At 37.0% G+C, this 25,027-nt stretch overlaps 1 protein-coding gene across 1 annotated transcript; it reads left to right on the top strand.

Moving 5' to 3' along the window:
* The first annotated feature begins 21 nt into the window (after window positions 1–21).
* Window positions 22–22,918, top strand: VWA3A (von Willebrand factor A domain containing 3A). Its single transcript, XM_017813547.1, is given in 35 exon segments — window positions 22–121; window positions 788–870; window positions 1,106–1,226; window positions 1,862–1,986; window positions 2,065–2,139; window positions 3,178–3,232; window positions 4,023–4,121; window positions 4,959–5,065; window positions 5,338–5,463; window positions 6,466–6,574; window positions 6,962–7,027; window positions 7,489–7,614; window positions 7,841–7,979; window positions 8,063–8,166; window positions 8,346–8,426; window positions 8,993–9,087; window positions 9,365–9,484; window positions 9,886–9,960; window positions 10,672–10,816; window positions 11,491–11,689; window positions 12,202–12,272; window positions 13,308–13,466; window positions 14,637–14,727; window positions 15,718–15,828; window positions 16,362–16,459; window positions 16,612–16,764; window positions 17,444–17,552; window positions 18,251–18,395; window positions 18,871–18,903; window positions 18,905–19,013; window positions 20,046–20,197; window positions 20,475–20,601; window positions 21,210–21,307; window positions 21,664–21,727; window positions 22,225–22,918. Coding segments are annotated over 34 exon segments (3,576 nt in total). The 5' UTR covers window positions 22–121; window positions 788–805; the 3' UTR covers window positions 22,249–22,918.
* Window positions 22,919–25,027: the final 2,109 nt, after the last annotated feature.

Raw genomic sequence — 25,027 nt, 5'->3', positions numbered from 1 at the left:
CGTCTCCAGCGGCAACGCCGTAACACGGCGGAGCCGCCGCTCCGAGCCGGGCGGGGACCGCGCTGGGCCCTTCCCGCCCCTGGACCCCCGCACGGGGGAAGGGTCAGAGGAGCACCGGGAGGTGCTGAGGGGGCTTGGCGGGGGATCCCTGTCGTTGGCGCGGTGCCCGCCCGGGATTCCGGGGCGTGCCCAGGGAGGGTGGGCAGGGAACGGGGAAGGTGAGTCCGACAGGGCGGTGCGGGGGAGCCGAGGGGTTCTTCCCCCGCCGGGGAGGTGAGTCCCGGGGGACCGTGCGGGGGAGCCCAGGGGTCTTTTCCCCCGTGGGTTGAGGAGGGTCGGGGGGGACGGGAAGGGTGCGCTGACTGCGCTGGGAGCGGCAGGGCCCGGGTGGCCCTGGACGGTGGAGCCCAGCGGAGCGAAACCCGGCATTTTATGATGGTTTTTGCTCAGTTCTTACCGCGCCTAAGGCCGAGGGGCAGCTCTGCGTTTTGCTGTGGTTAATCTCGTTTCTGGCTGTGAAGCGGGTCTCCCGGCAGCTGTGCACAGTTACATTTAACTGCATAAAATCCCTTAACAAGCAGCTCCTGCAGAATAGTTCCTAAATCCGTTTTCTGTAAATGGATAATTGTAACTTCTCTTTGTTTTGTTTTTTTTTAGTTTGCTGTTGTCCCACCTACAGTATAAATTATCATTTAAGTTGCTGACAATATCAACAATACCTTTTTAAGTAGTGTTTATTCCTGAGGATTTAAACATTTTTGCATTTTGTCTTTTTGCTTCTAACAAGGCTAAGTCTATTCATATAATGGATACACACATCAGGAAAACGGCATGGTTGTTGGACAGTGATCAGTTTCTGGAGAAAAATGGGTGAGGAAATTGTTACAGAAGCTTGTTGGGGGTTCATACATAGATATAAAATAAATTTTAGCTCATATAAACTATGTACTATATTCCTTCAAAACATTTATCATATATTAAATGAATGTTTAAACAACTGGCAAAGTATAAAACAGTTTCTACAGAAGAAAAATTAAACGACTTTATGACAATACAGGAACATTATGGGTAATGAAGTAATCCCATAAAATTAATTGTCTTGTAGGGTGGCCACAAAATCCCATGTCCAGGGTGATCCTCTACCATGGCAAGATTTTACTGCGTCTCATCTAGGACCAGATAATGGATTATTGGGAACACATACCAACAAGACACAAGATCTGCTGGTAGGCGAGTTTTCCTGCTAAATGGAGCAACTAGAACAGTGACACATACCCACAATAAATACAGAGTAAGAAATAGATAAGCTGATAGACAACTAATATGTTTCCTTAGATATATTTGCATATACACAGACAATTTGATAGATATAATCACTGAAGTGATGCAACTACATGTAGTTGTTCTGCAGAGATAAATCAGTCTGTGAACAAATCAGGCAAAACAATAAATGTAGATCAGCTGTAGACCCTGCATTTTTCTTCAAAAAAGCAGAAGGCTATATGTCCTTTCAAACTCTGAGTCACTTTTTGGAGATGCTTATTTCATTTTCCTCTCTGGTAAATCACTGGGGTATTTATTTTAATTCTTTTACTGAACTCTACTATTTCTTGTCTTCCTTCCTGTCTTCTCCAAACTCAGTTCTCCTTCCCCTTCCTTTATCTCACAATCTGGGGGTATTCTGAAAGCTTCTTTTCCTTTACATCCCACATCCAACAGAGTATTCCAGTAGCTAAAATTATGTTGTTCTTGGATATGCACTGCCTATCAGCAACTGTCCTTAGGACATACATTTTTGTCACATTTGAACAGCACTTTAATTCCTCATGCTGCGTGTAATTTTTTCTTATTTGATCCATAGAGAGGACAAATGAAGACAATACAGTCTCAAATGATGCAAACCACAGAAGAATGGATAAGAAACTACAGTTTAGAATCCTTGCAATTAACATTAGAGTATCTGGTAAACAAGGGCAATATTATTTTGTAAGTACAACACTACCCTTGCTGCACTCAGTCCTAATTTATGTGCACCTCTGATGTTAATTATGCACAGTGTTCCAGGAATTCAGGAGATGGTGTTGAAGGGATGGTGTTTACAGAGGAGACTGTTACTGATTTTGAGTCCAGACTTTCTGAGTAAGTATCAGTCTTGTTTACAGTTTTGATCTGTAAGTGATTCTATATCCCCGCTCCCCAGGACTGCAAGTCCTGCCTTAAATCTTAATTTGTTTTCTGTGGGAACTTCAGAGTACCTCAGCATTAAATCCTTTCTGCTGAGATTTAGGGTAGGTGATAATTGTGTATCACTACAGCTGAAGCTTGGGGTTCTTTTTAATGAAGATGCCTATTAACCAGGTGTTAAGGAAATAATTTAATTAATAGGTTCAATAAGCTGTAGGGTAACTATAACATTTTTACTGGTCTTCACAATTCCTAGGAGTGCTGCCACTTCAGCATACCTCACTGTGTCTGGCTTTTATAAAAAAGAAGCAGCTTTTCTCTTTTGAAAAAGCAAAAAGGTTTTTCCCCTTTCAAATATTTGTTTAAACTTTTTGTTCACCAAATCGTAAAAATCCTGTGCGTGGTTTTAAAAAGAAGTAGGTTAAAGTAAAACAGTCTTAGAGGCCAGCAAGCATTTTGTTTTACCTCAGGTTATACCTATTTTGACATTAAGTTGTTGAAGGTTGTGCTGTAGTTAGTCTGGCACAACAACGAACGTGCTGCCTTTCAGTCACAATGTTACATTTCATAAGTGTCTTAAGCAATAGTGTAGTTTTTATTAAATACATCTCCTGACAATAAACTGTGTGTGATGATCTAAACTCAGTAGTGCCTGAGCTGCTGTTGTTCACATATAGAGGTGGTGAGTATCCCTCTCCTGTTTCTGAACAGAATAAACCAGCAACTCGTTAGAAAACATTTTGGTGATCCAGTTTTTCAAACATATCTGATCAGTCAAACAGCTTTAGGGGAAGGGGAGTTTAAATGGTTAACCCTGCAAGCACCAGTTGTGTAAGAGCACTGAAAACAGTATTTTTAAACACCTGTTTCTCAAAGATTTTGCATCTGTGAGAGAAAGGATGTGATGAAGAGAGATGGTTGATTGTTGATTGTTACACTGAAGCACAAAGCCAGGGAATGCCTTAGCTAAGTGTGTGCTATGCCTTTTGTCAGAGCAATTGAACTTTATCAGCAGAGAATTCAGTGGCTCTTGGAGGACAGCAGAAAGGTAACTTTAACTTTGCAATATATTTTTAGAGTGGAACTGTATATGAAATTAAAGAATAAATTAACTTTTGAATACTAGTGAGAAGTGACTTGCAGAAAGCTTATGCATTTTCATTTTTTCCTGTGAGTTCCACATCATGTGCAGCGATCTTGGCAGTGGATTGGTTTTTTTGATCTTTCATTGGTATGCAGTTTTCTGCTTTCCAGATCTAGTATTTTTCTTTCTCTTAGCAGTTTTAATCATCAGGACCTCCCAGCACAACTTAAATGGGAGCAGACAGTGCTGAGCATCCTCTGACTGGAGTGGAACTGTCTCGTAGTCCCTTGTGCCTTCTCTTGCCCAGCTGGTTATGCACTAACTTTGCCCAGCAGTGCTAATGCTCAGGATGTAACTCCCTCTCCAAGGGGAGAGAGAAGGAAGCAGCATTCCAAAATCTGGTTTCCACAAAGTTGCTTGATTTGGCCTGAAGGAGATGCTACAGACAATGTTATGTTTGATTTATCCTCTCAAACAATGAATAGGTTGTCTTGGGAAGGAGGTAATATGATTCACTGGTAAGGATTAGCTGGGACCCAGTTAACTCTTTTGTTTCTTTTTCTTCTTCTTTTTTATCCCTTTTTTCCTTCTTTTTTCTCTCCTTGACTTTGTCACTGTGTCATCTTTAGTCTAAAAGGTTTAAAATGAAAATAAATATCCAGTACATGATTTAAAAATGGTGTTGTACAGAATAAACCATAAAATTATTAAAATTGAGATAAGCTAGTATTTACAATTACTTGTCTCTTGTAAGGTGTTTGGTGTTATAAAAGGAACCAAAGTGGGACTTTTGATTGATGTGTCTCACATGAGTTATGGACCTAGACTACTGGATTTTCAGAAGGACCTTTTGGTAAGTAATAATAAAGTAAGTTCTGCCAATTCGAACATTATTGAAGTAGTATTATTAAATTTTCTCAATTCTGTCAGTGTTCCCAATGGGATAAACTTGCCTAACAGAAACAGTTAGAGGTAGAACCCAGTTGTACATAGAGCTGTTTATAATAAGTATGGTTTTCTTATGCCTTTACATTTTGTCACAAGGCACATTTCACAGTCTTGGTCAGAACCTTGGTGAATTAATCAGTTTCTGAATTCTTGGAAGAAAATTGTCCTTTATTATGCTCTTTATTTTTAGAAAACTTTTGTAGTAAGGAAGGAAGATATAATGTAGCTGGTTTACTGTCTAAATTTGACATTTGGTACGGTTTAATTTCCCACATTCTTGAATTATTTAACATCAATTTATATTATCTGCATCTTTCATTTGTATGTTTCAGATAAAACTCCTTCAAGAAAACTCAGTTTCCTTAATATTTGAACTATTGTTTAGCCCCATGCATGAACATGTACTAACCATTTTTAGTACTTGCTTGGTTGGTGGATATGTGCATTCTAGATCAGGGTTGTTTCATGTGCTCATCAGCTTTACAGAAAAACTGATACCAGTACAACAAATATTCCTTGACTTCTGCCCCATTAACAAATCAGTTGGAATACCATAGGTTTGCAGGTTTTGTCTCTGTACTCCTCAAATATTTGAATATGTATGAGTTTTTCTTGAAAGCTTTTCTCAGTGGTAGCTGGAAATACTGCTGTCAACTGACTTTTGGGAAATTATTATTCTTAATCTTTTACATAATAACCCTACTACTGGATAGTAATGCATTTTCAATTTTTTGTTCATTAGTGCTTAATAGATGAGCAGCTTTGTTATAAGAAGCAATTGTACTGCCTCTCATTCAGTGCAGAAATTTCACCGCTGTGGGAGAGTCCAAAAAACATCAACGTTCACGTGTAAGTAAGTTCATTTCTCCAAAAAATAAAGGTGTTTCAAACAAGGCCTGCATTTAATTAGAACAATCTCTTGTAGGCAATAGTGTTTTTCATCTTGTGCCTGTAGTGATTTTAAGAGGGGAGAAAAAGCAACGAGTTCAACATGTGGTCAGCGATTTCCAGCTGGTTGTTCATGTTTAAAGTATCTGAGCAGCTCCTGTGGTTTGCAGTAATTTTCATGATCCTCTTCTTTAGCACCTGTACATATTCTTTTTCTTTTTTCCCCCTCCTAGGCTACATGAAGCGAGACAGTGGATACAAGAGCTGGAGCCTGGTCAAGGCTGCAATTTGCTGAAAGCCTTTAAGCATGTCCTTACAATGAAAGAACTGAATTCCCTGGTTCTTATTGTAGGAAGCTGGTAAATTCATTCTCTCTCTTAACAGCCAGCTTTATCTTGGATACAGAATTGGGACAAGAAACCAGACTGGATACAAAAATAAATAGAAAATTTAAGATCCAGGGTTTATATGTTTTTAGTTCATACCATTGAATTCCTTTATTTGTTCCCTTTTTTACTATTTATAAATCTTTTCTGATATGAAGCTACATTTTTCCTTTGCAGATCGATTATCACAGTAATCTATTGAGAGTCTGCTAGCTCTAATTTTACATCAATAAAATCTTTCAGCATCATTAAGGATGTCACTGAAAGGATCCATGCCTCTGTGAAGATTGGAGGATAAGCTAGATTTTGCTGTAAAATAGCATTAAATGTTGAAGGATTGTCTTCTCTCTGTGATCTTAGTTGTGCTAATGGAAAACTTAAAATTTCTGATTAAATAAACTAAACCAGGCTGAGATTATATAAATTATGGACATAAATTCTGCAGTTCTTTTGTCATAATTTGAAAATTGCAATATTGCAGTTGAGATTACAAGGAAAAGACTACAGTAAGGATTCTAGGAGTGTTACCCTACTCCTAGTTTATTAATTGCAAGTTAAGTTCTAAAGCACAAAGCAAAGTTTTCCTTTCGTTTGGGCCTTTGGAAGACAGTGTTGAAAGGTTTTTTCTCATTGTTTGTCACAGGGGCCAAAGCCACAACTCCTGATTTTTATCTTCCAGGGCCAGGAGGGAATAATTTAGATAATTTAATCCACAAGGTGTTGTGAATTGGAATAGAATCTTAGTGCTTTTGTTATCATTCAGGTTTTTAGGACAGAATTAAACCCTAGTAGTGGTACCTCAGTAATGGTTGAAAAAGGGAGAGGAGGTCAGGTTGTGCTAAATGCATAAATCATTCCCATGATTTATTATTTCTTTCCCACTGTTTTTTCTTCTCTGCCTTCTTCAATATGGCCTTCCCCCCCATTTAATTACTGCCATTGTTAATATCTCTTTTTCTTTACTTTTTGTATCAGCCCTGATCAGCCTTTTGAAATATTGTGTGATTATGCTCAGCAGTGTTTGCTGGGGAGAAAACTGCAGATTCACACTGTTACATATGATTGCAGCAATCCTGCTTCTCTTGTAAGTAATTGTGTTAATAATTAACTTCCTTAAGTGTCCTGTCTTTTTTTTTTTTATTCAGCTGTAATGCCTTCTCTCATAAACTTGTTGGGGAGCTGACCTAGTCATTAGAGAGTTCTTGATTTAGTGTTATATTTTCTTTAGAGCAGATTTGCACACATGAAAAAATCTGTTTGGAGCATCATCTTGTAACTTTACTGAGTTAGTTTTTCAGCCTTATTAAAATAAGACTGGTAAGCAAATGATGGAAACATAATTACTTTGGCTTTCTCACTACATGTACCTCAAAGATTCTTTTCCTATCTGTAATTGAGAATTGAATACCAACAACCCAAAAGAGACTAGCAAATCAAAGTAACTCTTTTTCTTCCTGTTTATGTTGTGTAGGCAGTTCTGAAGAATCTTGCAGAAGCTGTAGAAAGCCGTTATCATTGCTACTCTTCAAAGGGAGAGGTGGGTGACAGTTAGAAAGGCAAAGCATTTTTCTCTCTTTTTGATGATTCTTCCCTTTGAGGAAGTAGAATAATTATGATCTGAGTAGAAGTTGCTAGCAAGGCTTGGTACTGAAAGTCTCTGTCACAGAAGTGCTGAGGAAGTGGTCAATAAACCTGTGGTTAATTCTTTCTGCAACTGGAAATGTTCCTAAAAGCACAGTAAATTCTGCAGATACTGTTTACTGACTTACAGCTGATGAAAGCAATGGTTTATTGTAGCATGATTCAAAATAATAAAATAATATCTTGTTTATAAATTATTTCTAGTTTATATGCAGTGCATTAAATACATTTACACTCAATTCTGCTATGCCAGGCAGTCTTGTATTGATGTGTGCACTTTAAAATAAGAAAGCTGGTGTGGGTTGGTGTTTGAATAGTAGTTAACTTATTTTTCCCCATTTGTTTTTATATTTGCAGTATTTTGATAGCAGTGATTTTCATTTGCTACTTCAGGAGTTCCTGAAGGCCAAGGACCTACTCAAAAGCATCAAACAGACTTTTCAAAGAAGACTTGGTGGCTCAGTTAGTAGTAAAACAGCCGATGTATCCTTTCATTTTCAGATAGATGTTGAATAACCAAGGTCAGAAATGTTTAGGTTCACAATATGAAAAAAAAAATTTATAAATAATCAGGCATTTTCAAAGTGTTTTGCTTGTTGTAATCACAGCACTTTAGTTTTAATTATGTCCACCATACTGGATACTTTGGACTGAGCATAAAAAAAATGATGCTGAAACTTGCAAGAGCTTTTCTTAAAATCCATTTCAGGTTTCTGCAGGATTTGCAAATATAGCACCTTCCAGCTTCTTCCCAAAGCCTCCAAAGCTCAAAGGACCATTAGTTATTCAAACACCAAGTGTCCTGGCCAAAACCTCAACAGACTGGTTAAAGACATATGGATTGAAAGGTAGCACAGAAGGAAAAACTTAACAAATATGAAATATGAATCTGAGTGTGTGTTCTATATAAAGTATTTATTTCTTCCTATAGCCAAGAAGTTAAACCTTTATCAAGTTCTGGCTCCCAATGCTTTCTCTCCTGTGGTGGAGTTTATACCTATTCTTAAAAAAAGAATATCATCAACTCTGCATGAGGTAAGTGATGAGGAACGTTTTTTTCCTGTGTTTGTTTCTTTCTATTGCTACGTATTTCTAGTTAAAATCAGTGCTTTGTAAGTTAGTGAAATTCTACAGGCTTTAAAAGAAATTTGAGCCATGGATTCAGATCAAATACTACTGCCATTCTTAAGAATGATTATTATTTATCCTTCTAGAAAATCATGATGCAGTTTGAATGGCATGATGGAACTGTGAAAAATATCCATGTTGACCTGCCAGTATTATACAACTACCAGGTGAGTTGTCTGTCTCAGGGCTGGATTACCATCTAATTATTCCACATTAAGTGTCCTTTTCTAGCTTGATATGCCCTGCATATACTTGCAAAGGTCATTTTCTGTAGAGTTTAGACAAATTACCTTAATGTCTTTAATTTGATACTGTGTTAAAGAATGATACGTTTGAAAATACTGTGTTTATTTTAAATGATGTGTTTTGTTATGTACCCTGCCTAAAAATGCTATTGAAGAAATGGTAAACTTGCAAAAGCTGTATTTTTTAAGCTTCTTTTTTTCTTTTGGTGATATGCCTGACCACTATTTTGGGACGTGCTAGCAAAAGGAAAAGTGAAGAGGAGAGTTTAGACCTTTAGACTCTTTGTTGCTTTTTGGTCACTGTATGTTTTTCTCATGGACTGTATTCTCTTATTGTTACTAAGAATGAAATACTGCTGTCAAAATGAACGAAAATCCTTTTTTTTTTTTCATTACTGTGCTGCCATGTTACTTCTGTGTTAATCATTTGATGATAAAAGACTTGAACTTTTTATTTTTAACGTAAATTTTCTGTATTTTATCCATAGAAACTCCTTACTAAAATGGTGAATATCTATGAGAAACGAATTGACTGGCTCTCCATTGCTAGCAGAAGAATATGGGGGAGTGTTTGTGAAAAGAGGTATTGTATTTGACAGCCCTTTTTTGTGAGATTTGAAGTCTTCATCTAGTTCTGTGTTTGAGGACAGTGCTTATTTACAGTGTGTCTGAGGCCTTACCCAACCTCAGTTGCACAGTTGCTCTTTTTTTCTAAGATCTCACCTTATGTTTTGCAGAATTAAATTCAGTGTTTATACATTTTGATACACAGGTAGAAGATACTTTTCCCATGGCAAGTTGGAGTGCAGTGAAGATAAAAATACATAATGAAATAAGATTTTTTTCCTTTTCTTATCCAGGGTGGTTATACTTGTTGATATATCAGTGACAAACTCTATGTACATCACCCATATCCAACATTCTCTGCGACTTTTACTTGAGGAACAAATGTCAAATAAGGATTACTTCAATATCATAGCGTGAGCAAGTGTTGAAGATTCTTTTAAAATAATTGTAATGCATTGCCATGAGACAGGTCTGCTCAGAGACTGTAGTTACTAATGGACATATTTTAGATTTTTAATTGTACTTAATGTTTTTTAGTGAAGTAATTGCAAAACTAGCAATGGTTTGTCTTTATTGGGTGAGTGTATGGATCAGATGAACAGAGATCAGATTAGTAATTAAAAATCACTGGTTTGGGTGTGGCTCACTGGAACTGATTGCATCATCCCTGCAATCCAATACTCATCCTGCTATACTGTTCATAGCAGTATTAATACCCCAAATGAGATTTTTCTTTTGCAGTGAATTTATTCTTTCTTTTTGCTTGTTCTAAACCATAATCTGCAAATTAATTGCTGTTATCTTTCCATGTAAGATTTGGGAGTGACATTGTGCCTTGGCAGCAGGAACTGCTTCCTTCCCATCCAGAAAACTTAGAAAAGGCTTGGAGGTAGGATCAAATAATTATCCCATGTGTGTGAGTTCAGTGACCACAGGTCTTGTGAAACAGATGGAACAAAGAACAATGTGAACAATTACAAATATTTTTACATTTATCATATTACAAAAATAGGTTGCCATGTTCTGCACTGATTGTTCATGATGGGCTGTTGTAAAGACACCATTATAAAGTTTAATATGTCTTAATGACTTTGTATTTCATATATATACACAACATATATGTACCCAGATACAGAAATGTCTGTGTAAGAAAGGCACAGGTTACATCAAGAGTTGAAGACTGCTTCAAATACAACTGAAATGTGAAACCTGAACTATGTTTTTTTCCCATATACTTTGGAAATAAATCCCATGTTTCTTTTTGTGGAGTGACACCCAGAGTGTTTTCATTATATATCAGGTTTCATTTTTATTTCTGTAAGTTCTAGTATGCTAACATTTTTCCATATAAAATTAAGAGATAATTGTTTCCTTTTTATGCTCTGTATCTCACCTTAAAAACTGGTTTTCTATGGTGGCAGTACATAAACTAGAACAAATAATTTGGGCCGATATATAATTTGGTTTTGCACTCTGTCATTCTCAAAAATTTTAGACTCCAGTGCAGTGTTATTTCAGATTCTTAGCTCTCTTTATTGCTTTAAGGAGAAACAAAAGCTTTTGTTTCTTCATTCTTTGAACTGTAAACATCTTTTTTTAGATGGGTGTTGAGCTTGCAGTGCAAGGGCAGTAGAAATTTCATGAGTGCACTGAGGAGAGCTGTAGAAGTCGACTTCAAAGACAAAGAGAAACACAAATCACAAGGACTTTACCTGCTGACTACTGGAATACCTGATCAGGAAACAGTAAGTATCATCATAGGCAACTCTTCTGTAAGTTCCTATCAGAATTAGTCTCAACTCTGGTTTTCTCTCTTTTTTCCCCTTTTTTTTCTTTTCCTTTTGCTAGTCATCACAGTTCATTGGCAGAATATTCCTCCTTTACATCCCTAAGGCAGCCCAAACTTCCATCTCTGCAATTGCTGTACATGTGTTGGAGGCAGCAATTATTAATAATGTGCCATTCATGGAAAATTCAAAACTTGCTCTTAGGATTCCCTCCCCCTCCAGCTCTGGCCGTCATTTCACTGGACATTTCTGAGTATGAACAACTCTGATTTTTTTGTATGGTACCATTTCCTCATAACTCAGGGGAACAAAGACACAAATAATTGTCCAGTGAAACTCCATAGTACCCTGTGTAGAGACAGCTCCTGTTTTTAACCACAGGAATCCCTTGCTTGGATACATGTTCATGGTACATGGGCTCTAGGGCTGTTAAACCATGTGCACAGCCCAGAGTTCCTCACCATGAGTGTACAGTGAGGTGTCTCTTCTCTGGAAATTCTGTGCAAACCTAAGAAATCATCAGATTGGGAGGATTTGTATATCATTTATAAGTGTCAGGAACCAGTGGAGTGGACAGAAGCTTGTCTGAGGTAGAGGGTCACTACTGATGGGGTTTTTTCTCTGTCTTACAGCACACCATCAGTGCTTATGTGGCTGAGGTTTGCAGAGGTTTTGATTTACAGCTTCATGTCTGTCTGTTCAGTGCCATGGAGGACATTGGCTCCAGTGGGGTTATCCCAGCCCGCTATGCCAGCCCTGCAGAAACTGCCAGTGCTTTTAGAGAAATAGTGCAGGCAGCCAGGGGCAGATTCCACTGGTTTGGAGAAGCAGGTATGTGAGCAGGGAGGTCACATACTTCTTTTTCATTAATTAAATAATATGTATTAATGCTTTTTTTACTCCCAGATCAGGTCGTTGGCTTTTTTTAGGTTATGCCAATGCTCTACTAGCACTGAGATATAAACTCAAGTTGTAGTTTTATTGAGACTTTCAATTGCATTGCAGAATATTATAATGCAGCCTTAACACAGCAATTTGGTATTTTCTATTTGAATTCACCATTTTCTGTTAGTTTTTTTAAAAATGAGCATTTAAAATATAGTAATATATATATTACTATATATATAATATATAAAATATTATAAATGTATATATAAAATGTATATATATTATATATAATATACTACTAACATGATAGGTTCAAACAGTGAGGGTTGCAGGAAACAGAGGTTTTGTGATTCTTTTCTCTGATATTTGACATATCTACAAATTGTTGTACATTTACAAAAATACATATTTTGTACACTCTAAAAAACCCTAATTAGTGTCTATTTGATTATCAGGTATTTTTGAAAGTGATGATATTACTAGTATTGTGTCGGAAATGGAAAAAGCAAAAAACTACTCCCAAAAGGTATGAATTATATGTAACTTTTTAAATTATGTATTTCTTCCTAAAAAAAATTCAGTGGTGTTTGTTCAGCTGTCAGTGGAGGAGATTGGACAAAATGAAAATCCTTGCAAGGGCAGGAATATTCTGGAGTATTAGAACAGTCACCAAAGGGTAAATATGGACTGGGAAGCAGTTGTACAACAGCACTGCAGTGACTGGTGTTGGAGTAGCCATGATTCCTTATCAAATGCATGGATTTTACAGTTGAAATGATTCTCCTTTTCTTTGCTAATCCTGTGATGAATGTTTCTCAACTAGAATTAATTGTTCCTTATAATTATATATATTAATAAATAGATCTAAAATGTATATGTGTTATACAACAAACATAATATTATGATCTTAAAAGTCACAGTGGAGGGAGAGTTGTCACTGGCACAATACCTTTGTTCAATTCTAAAACAGTTGTTTTCTGAAGTGTACCAAGGGTGTAGCATTAGACCATATCTCTCCATATACATTCACATGACTTTTTTCCAAAGATATTTAACAAAATAACTAAGGCAGTATAGCCAGCCTGGCACTACAGTGGTTGTTTCTTATAAAAGTGTGATTAGGAAGAGTTATGCAGTAAGATACATGTCCAGAGGGCTGAGCACCTTGTTGGATGCAAGTCTGAGTCACAAAGGGTTTTGGTCTTGTTAAAGAAGAGTCAGTGGATATTCAATGACATCTTAAAATATTTTAGTGTCATTTAACAGATGCATATACCTGGTTCACCATCTTCCAATTTGTTCTAGCCTTGGCATACTGTTGCCTTTTCTTTTGGAATGTTTGCTCAGAGCAGGAAGGATTTCCATCCAGTGTGTTTGAGCAAGCACAACACAAAGGGGTGTTAACTATTCAGTTAAGGGTGTTAAGCATTATCAGATTGATCAATTCAATATGAATTTTATTTATTATTACAGTAATAAATATAAAATACCTGTCTTTGAAATTTCATATACTTACATTTCACGTATGTGAATTCCTAAACAATGTGAACTTCCATTTCAGTGTGCATTCCTGGTGGAATCCTTGAAGCAACGTTCAGTAAATCAGTCTGTTAATCCATTTACACCAGAAGGAGATTCAAATGCACTTACAAAGAATGAGAAAAGAAGGCCACAGAAGTTGCCATCTCCTAAACCCACAGCTCCAAGCCCGGCTAGAATGGTTTGAAATGGTCCCATTGTTAATGTGCTGGGGTTTAATTAGAGATCCTTCCCAGATATTGGATGCTTCTCTTTGTGTTCTGCTCATTTACAGATGAGCTGCAGCTCAGTAGCACATCCAGCATAAAACAAGAGCAGGATTCAGGATTTGTTTCCTGGCCACTGTGCTTATTTCCATGGAGTTACACTGCTGAGTCCTTTGGGATTTTGCTAATGTTTTCTGTGTTGTTTTTGGCTGTGCACACATTTGGTTTTGAGTGGGTGTACAAATCTGTAACAGAAAGGGACAGTGCCAGTGTTTACCATTTTGGTGTATAAATTAGTAGATACAGAGCTTTCAGTTGCAGAGGATGTATTTAACCTCTCACCTGGAACTTTCAGCTCTCATGGGAACAGCATTGTAGGTGTGGGAATGCAGGGAATGGAAATGTAGGTGTGAGAATGTTGCAAAGACCTCGTAGGTGAGCTCAGACAGGCCTTCCAGGCTGTTTTAGCAAAAGTGGCATATTCTCAACACCTCTTCACAAATGCAGGGAAAAAGTAATTACTCAGGGGTGACTACATAGCATAGTTTTGCAGGGATTAAAATTGTAGAAAACTGGTACAGGGTTGTCTGTAGATGTTTGGGGATATTTATAGTAGTGCTGTATGTTTAATTAGATGTCACTTGATGGCTCAGTGTCACAGCAAAAGTCTTATCCTACAGGAGGGTTACACAAGTGCTGTGTTGTTTAGCAGAGTGCTCAGCCCCTGCAGGGATGAGCCATACACCTAAAGGAGGAATTACTGGGGTCAGCACTAGATTTCCAATATTCAGTAAAATGCTGAGGAAGACAGTCTACACTGTATTCTATAAAACAATGCCCTCACCATACTAGACTGCTCCTTCAAGTGGCAAAAGTGGTCCCAACTCCTCTGCCTGTAGATGTTGGTCTCCAGTTTTATGGCAGCAGATGATATCAACAAGATAATAAAAACAGAGCAATTAAAAGTTACTTCACCCAGCAAGAAACTACAAATTAACACATTGTCATGGCAGTCTGCTGACTTGTCAGAAAAGCCAGAGTAAAGCAGGAACTAGAGAATAGTGAAGGGTAGTTCCAGTTTTGAATAATGCAGTTATGATCCAACTGAAACATTTTTTACAATTATTTTTTTTATGTGCTTATAGGATGTTAAAGACAACCATGGTGCAGGGAGAAATACTCCTGTAAGAGTCCTGGCATGGCGTCCTCCTAGTGCCAAAGCAGAAATTCCACCAGGTCTGGATGGATTAGGGGCTTTTTCTCTTCAGTTTCTTTGGAGTTTTGCTTAAAAGACAGTATTTAGATATTTTATTTAAGCTTTTAGAAACAGCTGAAGTTTTAATCTTTAATCAGACTGACAGAAAACATTGTGGTTGTTTTGTGTAGTGATTTTCAGCTCATATGATTGAATACCCTTCCTGTATCAGGAAATGTCTGGTGTGTGTGGTGGAAAGTAGAACCCAGCTTTGTCCACACTTGAAACCAGAAGGCTCAGCAATTCAGAGGTTTATTATGTTATTAGTTCAATATATCCATTTCCACTCATACTGTTAGATCCTATTGTCATTAATATGCTGTTTCACTTGATTTATTTATGATCTGGTAATGAAGGAAGATTACAACACAAATGTCAGGTTGTCTGAAGTGCTGACTCTTCCAGCTGTTCCTGGTATATGAAAAACTGAATTGATTCCAGTTACTCTTGGTCCCTTAAAGTCCAATTCATTTCGCCTCCATTTTTTTGTAGTTTTCCTGTGTTTTTTAATTTGCATCTTTGCAAATTTAATTTGCATCTTTGCAAGTTTAATTTGCAAATTTTTTTCTTTTTTTTTTTTACATTAAATTTGAGTCTTCAAATCTACTGATTTATTGAAATTAGAATGTTGGTATGTAGCAGTGTTTACAAATCTGGATTCATATTTGCTCTCTACAAAGTTAATTGGTTTTTCCAATAAATATTATGCTTATTCAGAGTCCTAATATTTTCAAATTAACTCCTGTGACATTCTTCCCAATGGTAATTTATACATTTGTACAAGTTTTAGTTCCATATCTATGAAAGCCACATAAGTAGTTCTGTAATAGGATTTTTCTTAACCAGTAGCTAAGAAAATGAAGTATTTATGGTTGTGGTAATAGGAATATATGAAGTGAAGAACAGGGTTGCATGTAAGAGTTTTATCTAGCTGAAGTTAATTTTTTTTTTTAATTCTTATTTATTTATAGCACAAACAGTAAAAGAATGGCCTCAGACTGAGAATAAAAGAAAGGATAAACCAAGGAAGCAGCCAGAGCTTTCTCTATCTGTATTTTACACTGATAAAGGAAGACATGTGGGTATGTCTTACCAGGATAGGATGGGTGAAGCCCCTTTTCTTATCAGCATTTTGATTATAAAACTGTCAGGTTGTTAAGTCACTGATAACTAATGTGCTTTAAACAGTGAGTGGAAGTGAGTTTATCAAACAGGGGGAAAGATTTTTTTGGTTTGAGTGGAGGTGGGTGGTTCTTTCTTTTTTTTTTCCTTTTTATTTTCTGTAAAGTCCTTTGGCATCTTCTGGTCGAAGGTGCTCTAAGTTAAAATGCTGTCATTGTGCTTTAGATCATTATAGAAAATTTGGGTTGGAATTTTTTGAAGGTGACAGTTTTTAAAAATAAGTGGGTTTTTTTTTAGGTGCTTTGATATGTAGAAACTGTACGATTTTTTCAAACGTGGAATTGTGTATGAAATGTTAGTCTGTGGGTTTGGGGGTTTGGTTTATTGGGGGTTTTGTCTGGTTGGGCTTTGTTAATCAATGATCATATGTGATTCAAAAGGGCTATATTTTAACCTAGAGCTCTCAGTATTACTTGTTCATTTTCTTAAACAGGTACAGTAAACCAGAAGTATCCAAAGACTATGTGCATAAGAAAGTCTGTTCCCCCTGTTACATTGCCAAAAGAAGAGGAAATCTGTTCAAGCAAAGAGGTAATTTTCTCCTTATTAATAAATTGCCATTTTGGAACTATCCATCTGAATTAATGAGAACATGTTGACTGTGATTTTGTACAATGTATTATTACTTAAAATTAAACTAACATTTTCCAACAAGCAATTGTTCCATTGGTTTGTCTTACAAGTGGCTGACCAAGTACAGTATAAAAAAGCTTGAATTGGAATTGCCCAGGCTGATGTTTGGTCCAGGCTGCACCCACCAAAACAAAACTGTGGAGTCTCTGCACAAGAAAGTATCAGCAAAATACTGTTCTATCTTCCCTAGTGCAGAAATCAATGTAAGTTTTTTCAGATGTCATCTATCTACTTCATTGAAAGCCTTTGTATTTGATTTAGACAGTGCATGTTGATCAGTGTTTGTGGCTTGCTGGTGTGATGTTCCCTCCACTCATCTCTGTTCTTCTTTCTAAATCATACTTGTAATAGAAAGCCAGAGAAGGTCTTTTATTCACCACAAAAAAACATTTAGGATGTTTGAAGTCTATGGGATCTTTAGGGTGTATTTCTTCTGCTCATATAGTATGAAAAATAATTTTAAAATTTTAAGTAAATCTTTTCAAAATCGTGTAAGTTGAAACTGGGAAAATGTTAGATCTTGATTTTTTAGTTTGTGTAGTGACTGGAGAGAAGCATAGAAAGGATATTATTGCTCTATCACATCTGTAAACTCTCAGAAATAATGCAAGAGCTGCACCTGTCCAGTCAAATTATATAATTGTGTTGCCCAGCACAGCTGGCTGAGATGAGAGCCAAGCTTCCCTAATTTGGGTAAACCAGTTACTTACCAGCAAAAGAGTCACAGAATTGTTTTCTGTGAGGTAAAGACAGGTATTTCCTGGAGGTAAAGAAAAAAAAAAAAATTGATCTCCCTGTTTTCTAATGCCAACATGGCATACATAGCAGCTGAGCTCAGATTTCCTGAAGTAAGATGTTCCTGTACAAACTGAATTTTTGCAGGGGGTTGTGAAACATCTGCAGTTTCAACCTAAGGAGCTGGAAATCTACACAGAACAACTGGAGCGAGTGTTGCAGCGCTACCTCCAGAGGGTACAGTGGCTGCTCTCAGGTACTGCTGTGCAGCTGCTTGTCTGGAAAGCACAACTTAAATATACACAAAGTCCTCTGCTCTGCTGTTTCTAATGGAAACAAATCCAAACCTCAAATATGAACAAAGGTTTATCTGTTTTGCATTTCATGGAAATTTTAAAAACTCGTTTTTATGGATACAAGAATACAATGGAATTTTCCATCTGTGTAGCTGGTAAACATTTAGTTTGCTGTGAAATAATTGGAGCTGTGATGTAAGTTTTTACTTTTTGGATGTTGTGTTCCTGAATACAGAACTAGAAGCTTTCTATCAACAAAATATATACAGTAACATATACAAGCTTTTAAATTAGCATTTTTGTTTCTTTTGCTAAGAATGTGCCCTGTTTAGAAGTTCAGCATCACTGCTGGTGAAAAGCATTTTGATCTCTGTGTTGCTCATAAAGATCTTTGTTTAATTTTTTGCTGGATTGTGAAGTAGGAGCTACAAATTATTTAATGCAAGTTGCTACAGTTGGCTAATAATTAATGCTTGATAGTGCTAGATTTGAAATGGCAGAAAACTTTTCTATTATTAATCTTTTAACTACCTAGTTACTGCATAGATTAATGATGTAGAAATGTGCCCAGAATAACCCCTAAAATGAAGATTTACAATATGCTCAATAAAATACACCTGTGTAATGACCCTTAATTAGTTTTCATGTTCTGGCCCAGGAAGCCGAAGGTTGTTTGGTACCATTTTAGAAGCAAATGTCTGTGTTTTGATTGACACATCTGGTTCCACTGGCCCATATTTGCCACATGTCACAAAAGAACTCACCTCCCTTATCTGGGAACAGCTGAGAAGAAATGAGGTCAGGTATGGTGAGTTACTGATAAAGATTGAAATCTGCACTACCTATTATGTAATAATTGTTTGTTAATTACAAGCAATACAGTGCTGAAACACAATCCAAGTAATTGTTAATGTTAGACTATAATGTGCATGTGACATAACTGCTTTTTCTGTTCTTTTTAACCAGCTTTTAGTTCTGAGCTCTCTAAGATCTGAGCCTATGTTGTAGGCTGATGCTGTTCACTCTTTTGGGCTCAGCATTGCCATAGGTTTTCTGTTCATGGAGAGTGAGAGATGCTTTGTGACTCCTCCAAAGCTGAAGATTTAATCCAACACTAGGTTCTGGGATGGGGGATTTGGTTGGGGTTTGGTTTTTTTCTATTGGGTTTGTGTTTGTGGCTTTTTTAATTAATTAATTTATTTACTCCGAAACTGCCTTATCCAAAGTGACTCATCGTGTTGGTGAGGGTTAGATGTTGTGGGTCATCTTTCTCCTCAGGTTTAACCTGCTGAGATTTGCAGAAAATACAGAGTTGGAAAGAGTGTCTTGTAGAGGCAACTGATGAATCATGTCATGATGCTGTGCAGTGGGTTTCCAAATTCCATGCCCATGGTAACACGTGCATCCTCACAGCTTTACAGGTTAGTAAATTGCCTGCCACGTATTGGAGAAGTGTCTTGTGGTGATAAAACACTTCCCCCTGACTGGTAACATTTTAGGGGAATGATTAGGTCAAAGCATACAACATTTTTATATGCAAAGCATTGAAACCAAGCTGCTGTTTCTGGCCCCAGGGCTCTTTGATACCAGAATTAATTGCTCGCACTGAGTTTTAAAAAAAATGTCAACTGTCAATAGTTGCATCAATATTTGTGTTCAAGGAATACTGGAGAGAGAAAATAGCCAGTTGCTCAAAATTATGTTTATGTACATCTGTGGCTGTGGTATGTTGCTCTGAGCCAAACAGGGTTTTTAAAGAAGCAGTTTGTTGGAATCTCATAGGCTTTGAGTGCAATTCTTGAACTTCAGTAGCAGGTGAAGAAACTTTTCTCCTACAAAAATGTTCAGTGTAGAAATTAAGTAGTACTAGTAATTTAAAACAGATGCTGAAGGAACTCGCAATTCCACAAGATTTAAAATTTGAATCAAAAAAGAAGTGTTGCCTTAAATGAATGGTTCTTCCAGACACCCTTGCACAGTCTCCATATAAATTTTATGGAATTCATCATGAATCAAGTCCAGTAGAACTCTGAGGTGTGTCTGCAATACAAAAGTGTCCACTGAGTCAATGACTGTAGCAGTTTTTCGTAATATGAAAAGGTCAAATCCTAATGAGCCTGATTTTCAGACATTAAACATCTTTAACTCCTATGAAACGTGATGTAAAAAATCTTTTGTCAGCAGTTCCCCAAAAACAATTAATTTTCTTATTTCAATGAGTCAATTTTTAATGAATTCCTGCTTATAAATATGTTGTCTTTTGCTACAAATTACCTACTTTATTTTTCAAATGTATATCCTTGGTCTCTTTCATGATTAGTGAAAAGGAAAAGCCAAAAGTAAGTCGATTAATGATGTGGTAAATATAAAACTATCTTAAATCACTGGAATTATGTTTTTCTTCTTAAATATAACTTTTCATATAAATGTACTAATTATGTTTTACTTTTCAGAAGGCTCTCAGTTTCCAAGGTGTAGAGGCACTGTATCTCTTGACTGATGGAAAACCAGACACCAGTTGCAGTCTGATTTTGGAAGAAATTGAACGATTGAGAAAGGAACAAGATATTAAAATCCACACCATTTCTTTTAGCTGGGCAGACAGGTATATGATACTTTGCAAGAACAACAGAAAAAACTTTCCAAATTACTAGTTTATTTATTGTCAGAAATCTCTGTTACCAAGATGGGAACAGGGAAGGTTGTTCTGACACAGGTATTTGCCACATGACTTACCTTTCATACAGAAGTTTATAATCATGTCCTCCCAACTATTTTTAGATGTAATGTTTTTTGAGGAGTTCTTAGAAATTCTTTTTCTATTGCTGTTGCTTTCAGAGAAATCAGTTTTCATAAGCAACTTTCTACTTTGTTGTTAACAGAGGAGCTAATGAATTTCTGAAGAAACTTGCTTCCCAGACAGGAGGGCGCTACCATTGCTGCTTTGGAGATGAAGATGGACAATTAGCAGCACACAGAATATTGGCAGAGGGGCTTGAAGATGAAGATGTATGATAAATGGATTGGTTTGGGTTGTTTCATTTCAACTTAGTTCTTCACCAGAAGTCAAACTCCATTTAAACAAAAAAAAAAAAAAAAAGAGAGAGAGAGAGAAAAAATAACACAAGACTCCTAAGATACTTCACATTGAAACCAAAAGGAGGAATCTTAGTATTTGTCTTTGCCTTTCTTCTAACTGCCTTGGTCTGGTGCCCAAACCCAGGAAAGGAGTATACAGTGCAATATAGGTTTTGAAAGAGAAGTAAAAAATATATCTTGGGCCAGTGTGGATTTTAAGCTAACTTTAGCTTTTACTGTGCTTTCTTATGCTTGCCATCTTGTATTTCATTTAAGTAATTGTAAAATCCTTATAGAGTGTTTGGCACATTAATTCTCTAGCATGAGACCTCAGGGATTCCCACAGCAGAAAAATGTTAGTGAACAGAACCGAGTTCAATCTAGAATTGCTCTGCTCTCCCCTTGTAAGACCAAGACCTTCTCTGCAAGTAGGTAGGAGTAGGGAAATGTAGAACTTAGGCTCAGTTAACTAAGTTGGTAGAAACAGAAAATAATTAATTGTTTCAAGTTAAAGTAGAATATTTTAACTATGTTTTCAGGATCCAGCTTTCCCTTACTTTGAAGGAGATGATTTAAAGAAACTTATGCAAGAAGTAGCAAAAGCTAGAAGTTTCTTAAAACAGGCAAAATCTTGGAGGTGAGTATTTATCAAGAGTCTTTGTATTTTTTATTTCATGGAAGGAAGACAAGAGTATCTGACTCCCAGTGTCTGCTATATAAAAAATAGGATTGGAGTGAAAGACAATTAAATTGTATTGATCCTTATGTTTCTTCATTGTTATCCTTCCTAACTGCCAATCCAGAACCAGAAAGCACCATTTCAATGGTAATGGTGGGCAAAAGTACTTGAAAAGAGCTTTAAAATGCATTATACCTCTTCAAATAAAAGATTTTCTGTCATCCAAGGACACAGCTGAACAAAGGCACAAAGGTACTATGTGCCTCTGTGAAAAACTGCTGGAATTCTTGGGGATTTGTTTTTCTTTCAAACAGATTATTACTTGAAAAACGGAATATAAACCAAAAGGACAATTCCAGCTTTCAAAGAAGTGCTCAGGTAAATAGATCATAGTTTATACAGAATTCATGTGTTTCAGTAGAAGGCTAATATTTCATAAGCCTAATGTTAAATGTATTCATTTTCAGCAGGGAGTTTTTCCAAAGTTGAAATAATTTGTAATGATTTTAGTTCTTAGCTGAGCTGGTCCCCAGAATAACCCAATATAACCACAGAACAGTTCAAAGGGGACAGTGTTTGGGGTGAAAGGAGTAAGGCAGGTGTGTGTTTGTAGTTATCAGTGGTCCAGCTCATTCTAAGAGAGCAGTTAAGCACATTAGAGGGTTAGAACCAGATGTAATGGCTGTAATAACAATTGCTGCATGTGCTGCATGATTTATCTGTTAAATGAACAAGGCTGACTGAAAAAAGACCCCACTAATAGTAAAGAGCCTCAGCAAACATGGCACTGTTGTTACAGAGTGGTGGGAGAGGCAGCTGGGCAAACTAAACCTCTCCCAGAGCCAACCTCCAACCTGCTGCTTTTAAACTGGCAGAGTATCACAGGAAAAGAGAAATGACTGGGTGGAAGTACTTTCTCAGTGTTAATCAAGACAGAAGCATTTCTCACAGAGCTGTTTGAGGGAGAGCTGTGGACACACAGACAACTGCAGAGAGTTGCACTACAGAACTTTGGTCTGCCGAGATATTCATCAGGGAAATGGGTAATGCAGACAGAGTGAGACTGGTTTTTAAATCCTTGTTTCTGTGGCTGTAGTTTGTATTTCCTTTTAAAAACGTTGCCCAGTCATTCAAAGAGGAGAAAAAAAAATCCAGTCAGCCCCACTGGCTAAGAATGCTTGTTCATGGAGAGTGGAACCTGGAGCCTGGCCAGGTATGTGCAGAATTCAGCATCTAAGGGCTGATCACTCAAGAGAAAAGCTTGGAGAGGAAATGAATGTATAACCATCCTGTAGTAGCAAGGAAGTTGTTACAGGCATACAGAGATAAACCTAGTGTTCCACAACCATCTCAGTCTTTCAGCCTTCCAAGGAAAACTGTATTGCTTGTAAAGCATATAGGAATACATTCCTATTAAAGTACTTCAGAAAGTGCATAGCCCTGGAGCACCATTAAACATGTAAGGAAACTTTCAATTTAATTTGTATTGGTTTTCCATTGCCATTTTGTCAGGGGTGATGGTGAGCCTGTGCAGTTTATATATTTTGAGTTTTTAAAACTATTCATGTGCTTCACTTGTAGGATTAAATTTTAGATGAAGAAAAGATGCTGAAGAGGTTTGGAGTCAGACCACTAACCTGCTTCTTTTCAGAGTGTGCTCAAAGCTTCCAGCAGAAAGAGCGAAGATGAATTCTTTGTTGTCACGAGTGCTGGCCAGAGCAGTTGCAGGTGATAAGTGCTGCATTGACTCCACTTGTAGACTCTGCAGGACTCAAAGTAAATCAAGCCCTGAACTCTCCAAAGTTTCAGCATAAGTAGAGGATAGTTTCCAATATAGCTGATACAAATTTTAAAAGTGTATGTATTTCTAATATAAGTAGGAGTTATACAGGGTTACAACTTTTGTTTCTATTCTACTGCATCATATTAATAATTTCTTCAATTAGTTGTTGGTATGTCCAAATTGTCTTTTTTTGGAAGTTGGTTGGAGATTTCCTTCCTGGTGCTCATTATGCCCAACAGATGGGATGGATGGCTGTGATATTATGAAGAGAATTCTCTGTGCCAGTTTTGCATAGAAAGTCCAAGCAATAACTTTAGTGCAGAAAACAAGCTTGGAATTCATGTTTTTGTCAAGAGAAGTTTGCTAATAATTATTTCTACCCTTTGCTTTTTAAGTTGCCAGTACAGAAATATTTAGAGTTAATGATTCAGAAATGATCAGATGTGCAAACAAGTAATATATAGTTGCTGATACAGCTTGGTTATGTTTGTGTAACCAGACACTGCTAGTCTTCTAAGCAATTCTGTTAAGTTCTTATGTGTTTCCTGTCTGGAAAGATTTAAAGTATGTTTGCCAGTACCAGCTGATTTATGAAATACACTTTTTTTTACTGCTGAGCTCAGTAATGACAGCTCACTAGTATTTTGTAGGTGTTTATTGTTGCCTTTAAGAGGATTATAAATTTATTTTAAGTGTTTAATATATGTAATATAATAAAAATGGATTCAGACTGCAAAATTCAGATACTTGATCTGCATTTATTTAAGAGCCATTTGCATCTCCTGAGTGCCAGCTGATGGGGATGACTGGATATACTTTGATATGGGAGACAGTCTCTTTTCTGTCCCTCCTTCTCTTTTGTCTCTATAAAGAATTAAAAACTATCTGTATCATAGAAGTCTCTTTTTAGTGTTGTATGCTCTGAACCAGGTGACTCCTGCATTCCAGGTTAGTCCCAGGCTACACTGGAATACTGCAGTTAAACTGGTGCTTTGTGCTATGCTGTACTTCCTGGGATTTTGGTAGTGTATGTGTGGAACTACTGAGATGCTTTGATATGAAAATGTTAGTTGTAAATTAATAGGATTAGTTACGTTTCTGTTTGGAGTATAGAAATATTAGGTGACAATCACTGATAAAATAAGTGAATTTGTACTAAGAAACGTTAAAACAGTAAATCCAGGTAGGAAGGATGAGTGTTCTGTATTGCCAGGAAGGGTTTCTTATATGTTCCTTGGAGGATTTGAGAAATGTCACAGTACTGCAGCATAGATTCTGATATTCTTACAAAGGTCCTTTCAAAGAACTTAAAAGGAAATATGCTTGTGCAGGTGTGGTAAATGATCTCAGAGGCTCCGTGTGAAGGAAGAGTGTCATGCACATGTCCAATTTCAGTGGGTTCTGTTAAATTACAATTGTCAAACCTCTCATTTTATAGCCTTTTTTTCCCCTGTGTAATACTTGGTGTTCAGATATTTTACTCATTCAAAACAATTCCATTTACATGGGCTGATTGCCAATGGATCTGTGTAATCCTGAGTTGTGGCAGCCTACATTCATACTCATCACTCAGCTGTTTGTTTTGGCTCAGACTGGTTGTTTCTGTGGGCAGAGCAGAGCACGTGTCTCTGGTTCTCTTGAGCTCTCACACTTAAAGTAGGTGTTAGGAACTGAGGAATCTTCTCTTTGGTTAGAATCTGTGTAACTCCAGAAGCTATAAAAGTCAGTATTTAGCCTTGTTGTCTTGGAGGCTGGTCAGCCCTGCTACCCAGTCACAGCAGCTGCTTCCTTAAAATACAGATCCTGTCTCCTTCTTATTACCCACCTGGAAACTCCCATCCTACCTGCTTCCATCAATCTGAGGGCTACCGAGCCAGGAACACATTTTAAGGAGA

This window comes from Lepidothrix coronata, unplaced genomic scaffold, assembly GCF_001604755.1.
Source record: "Lepidothrix coronata isolate B3197 unplaced genomic scaffold, Lepidothrix_coronata-1.0 Scaffold41, whole genome shotgun sequence".
Taxonomy (NCBI): domain Eukaryota; kingdom Metazoa; phylum Chordata; class Aves; order Passeriformes; family Pipridae; genus Lepidothrix; species Lepidothrix coronata.
This window is presented reverse-complemented; position numbering and strand designations above follow the sequence as displayed.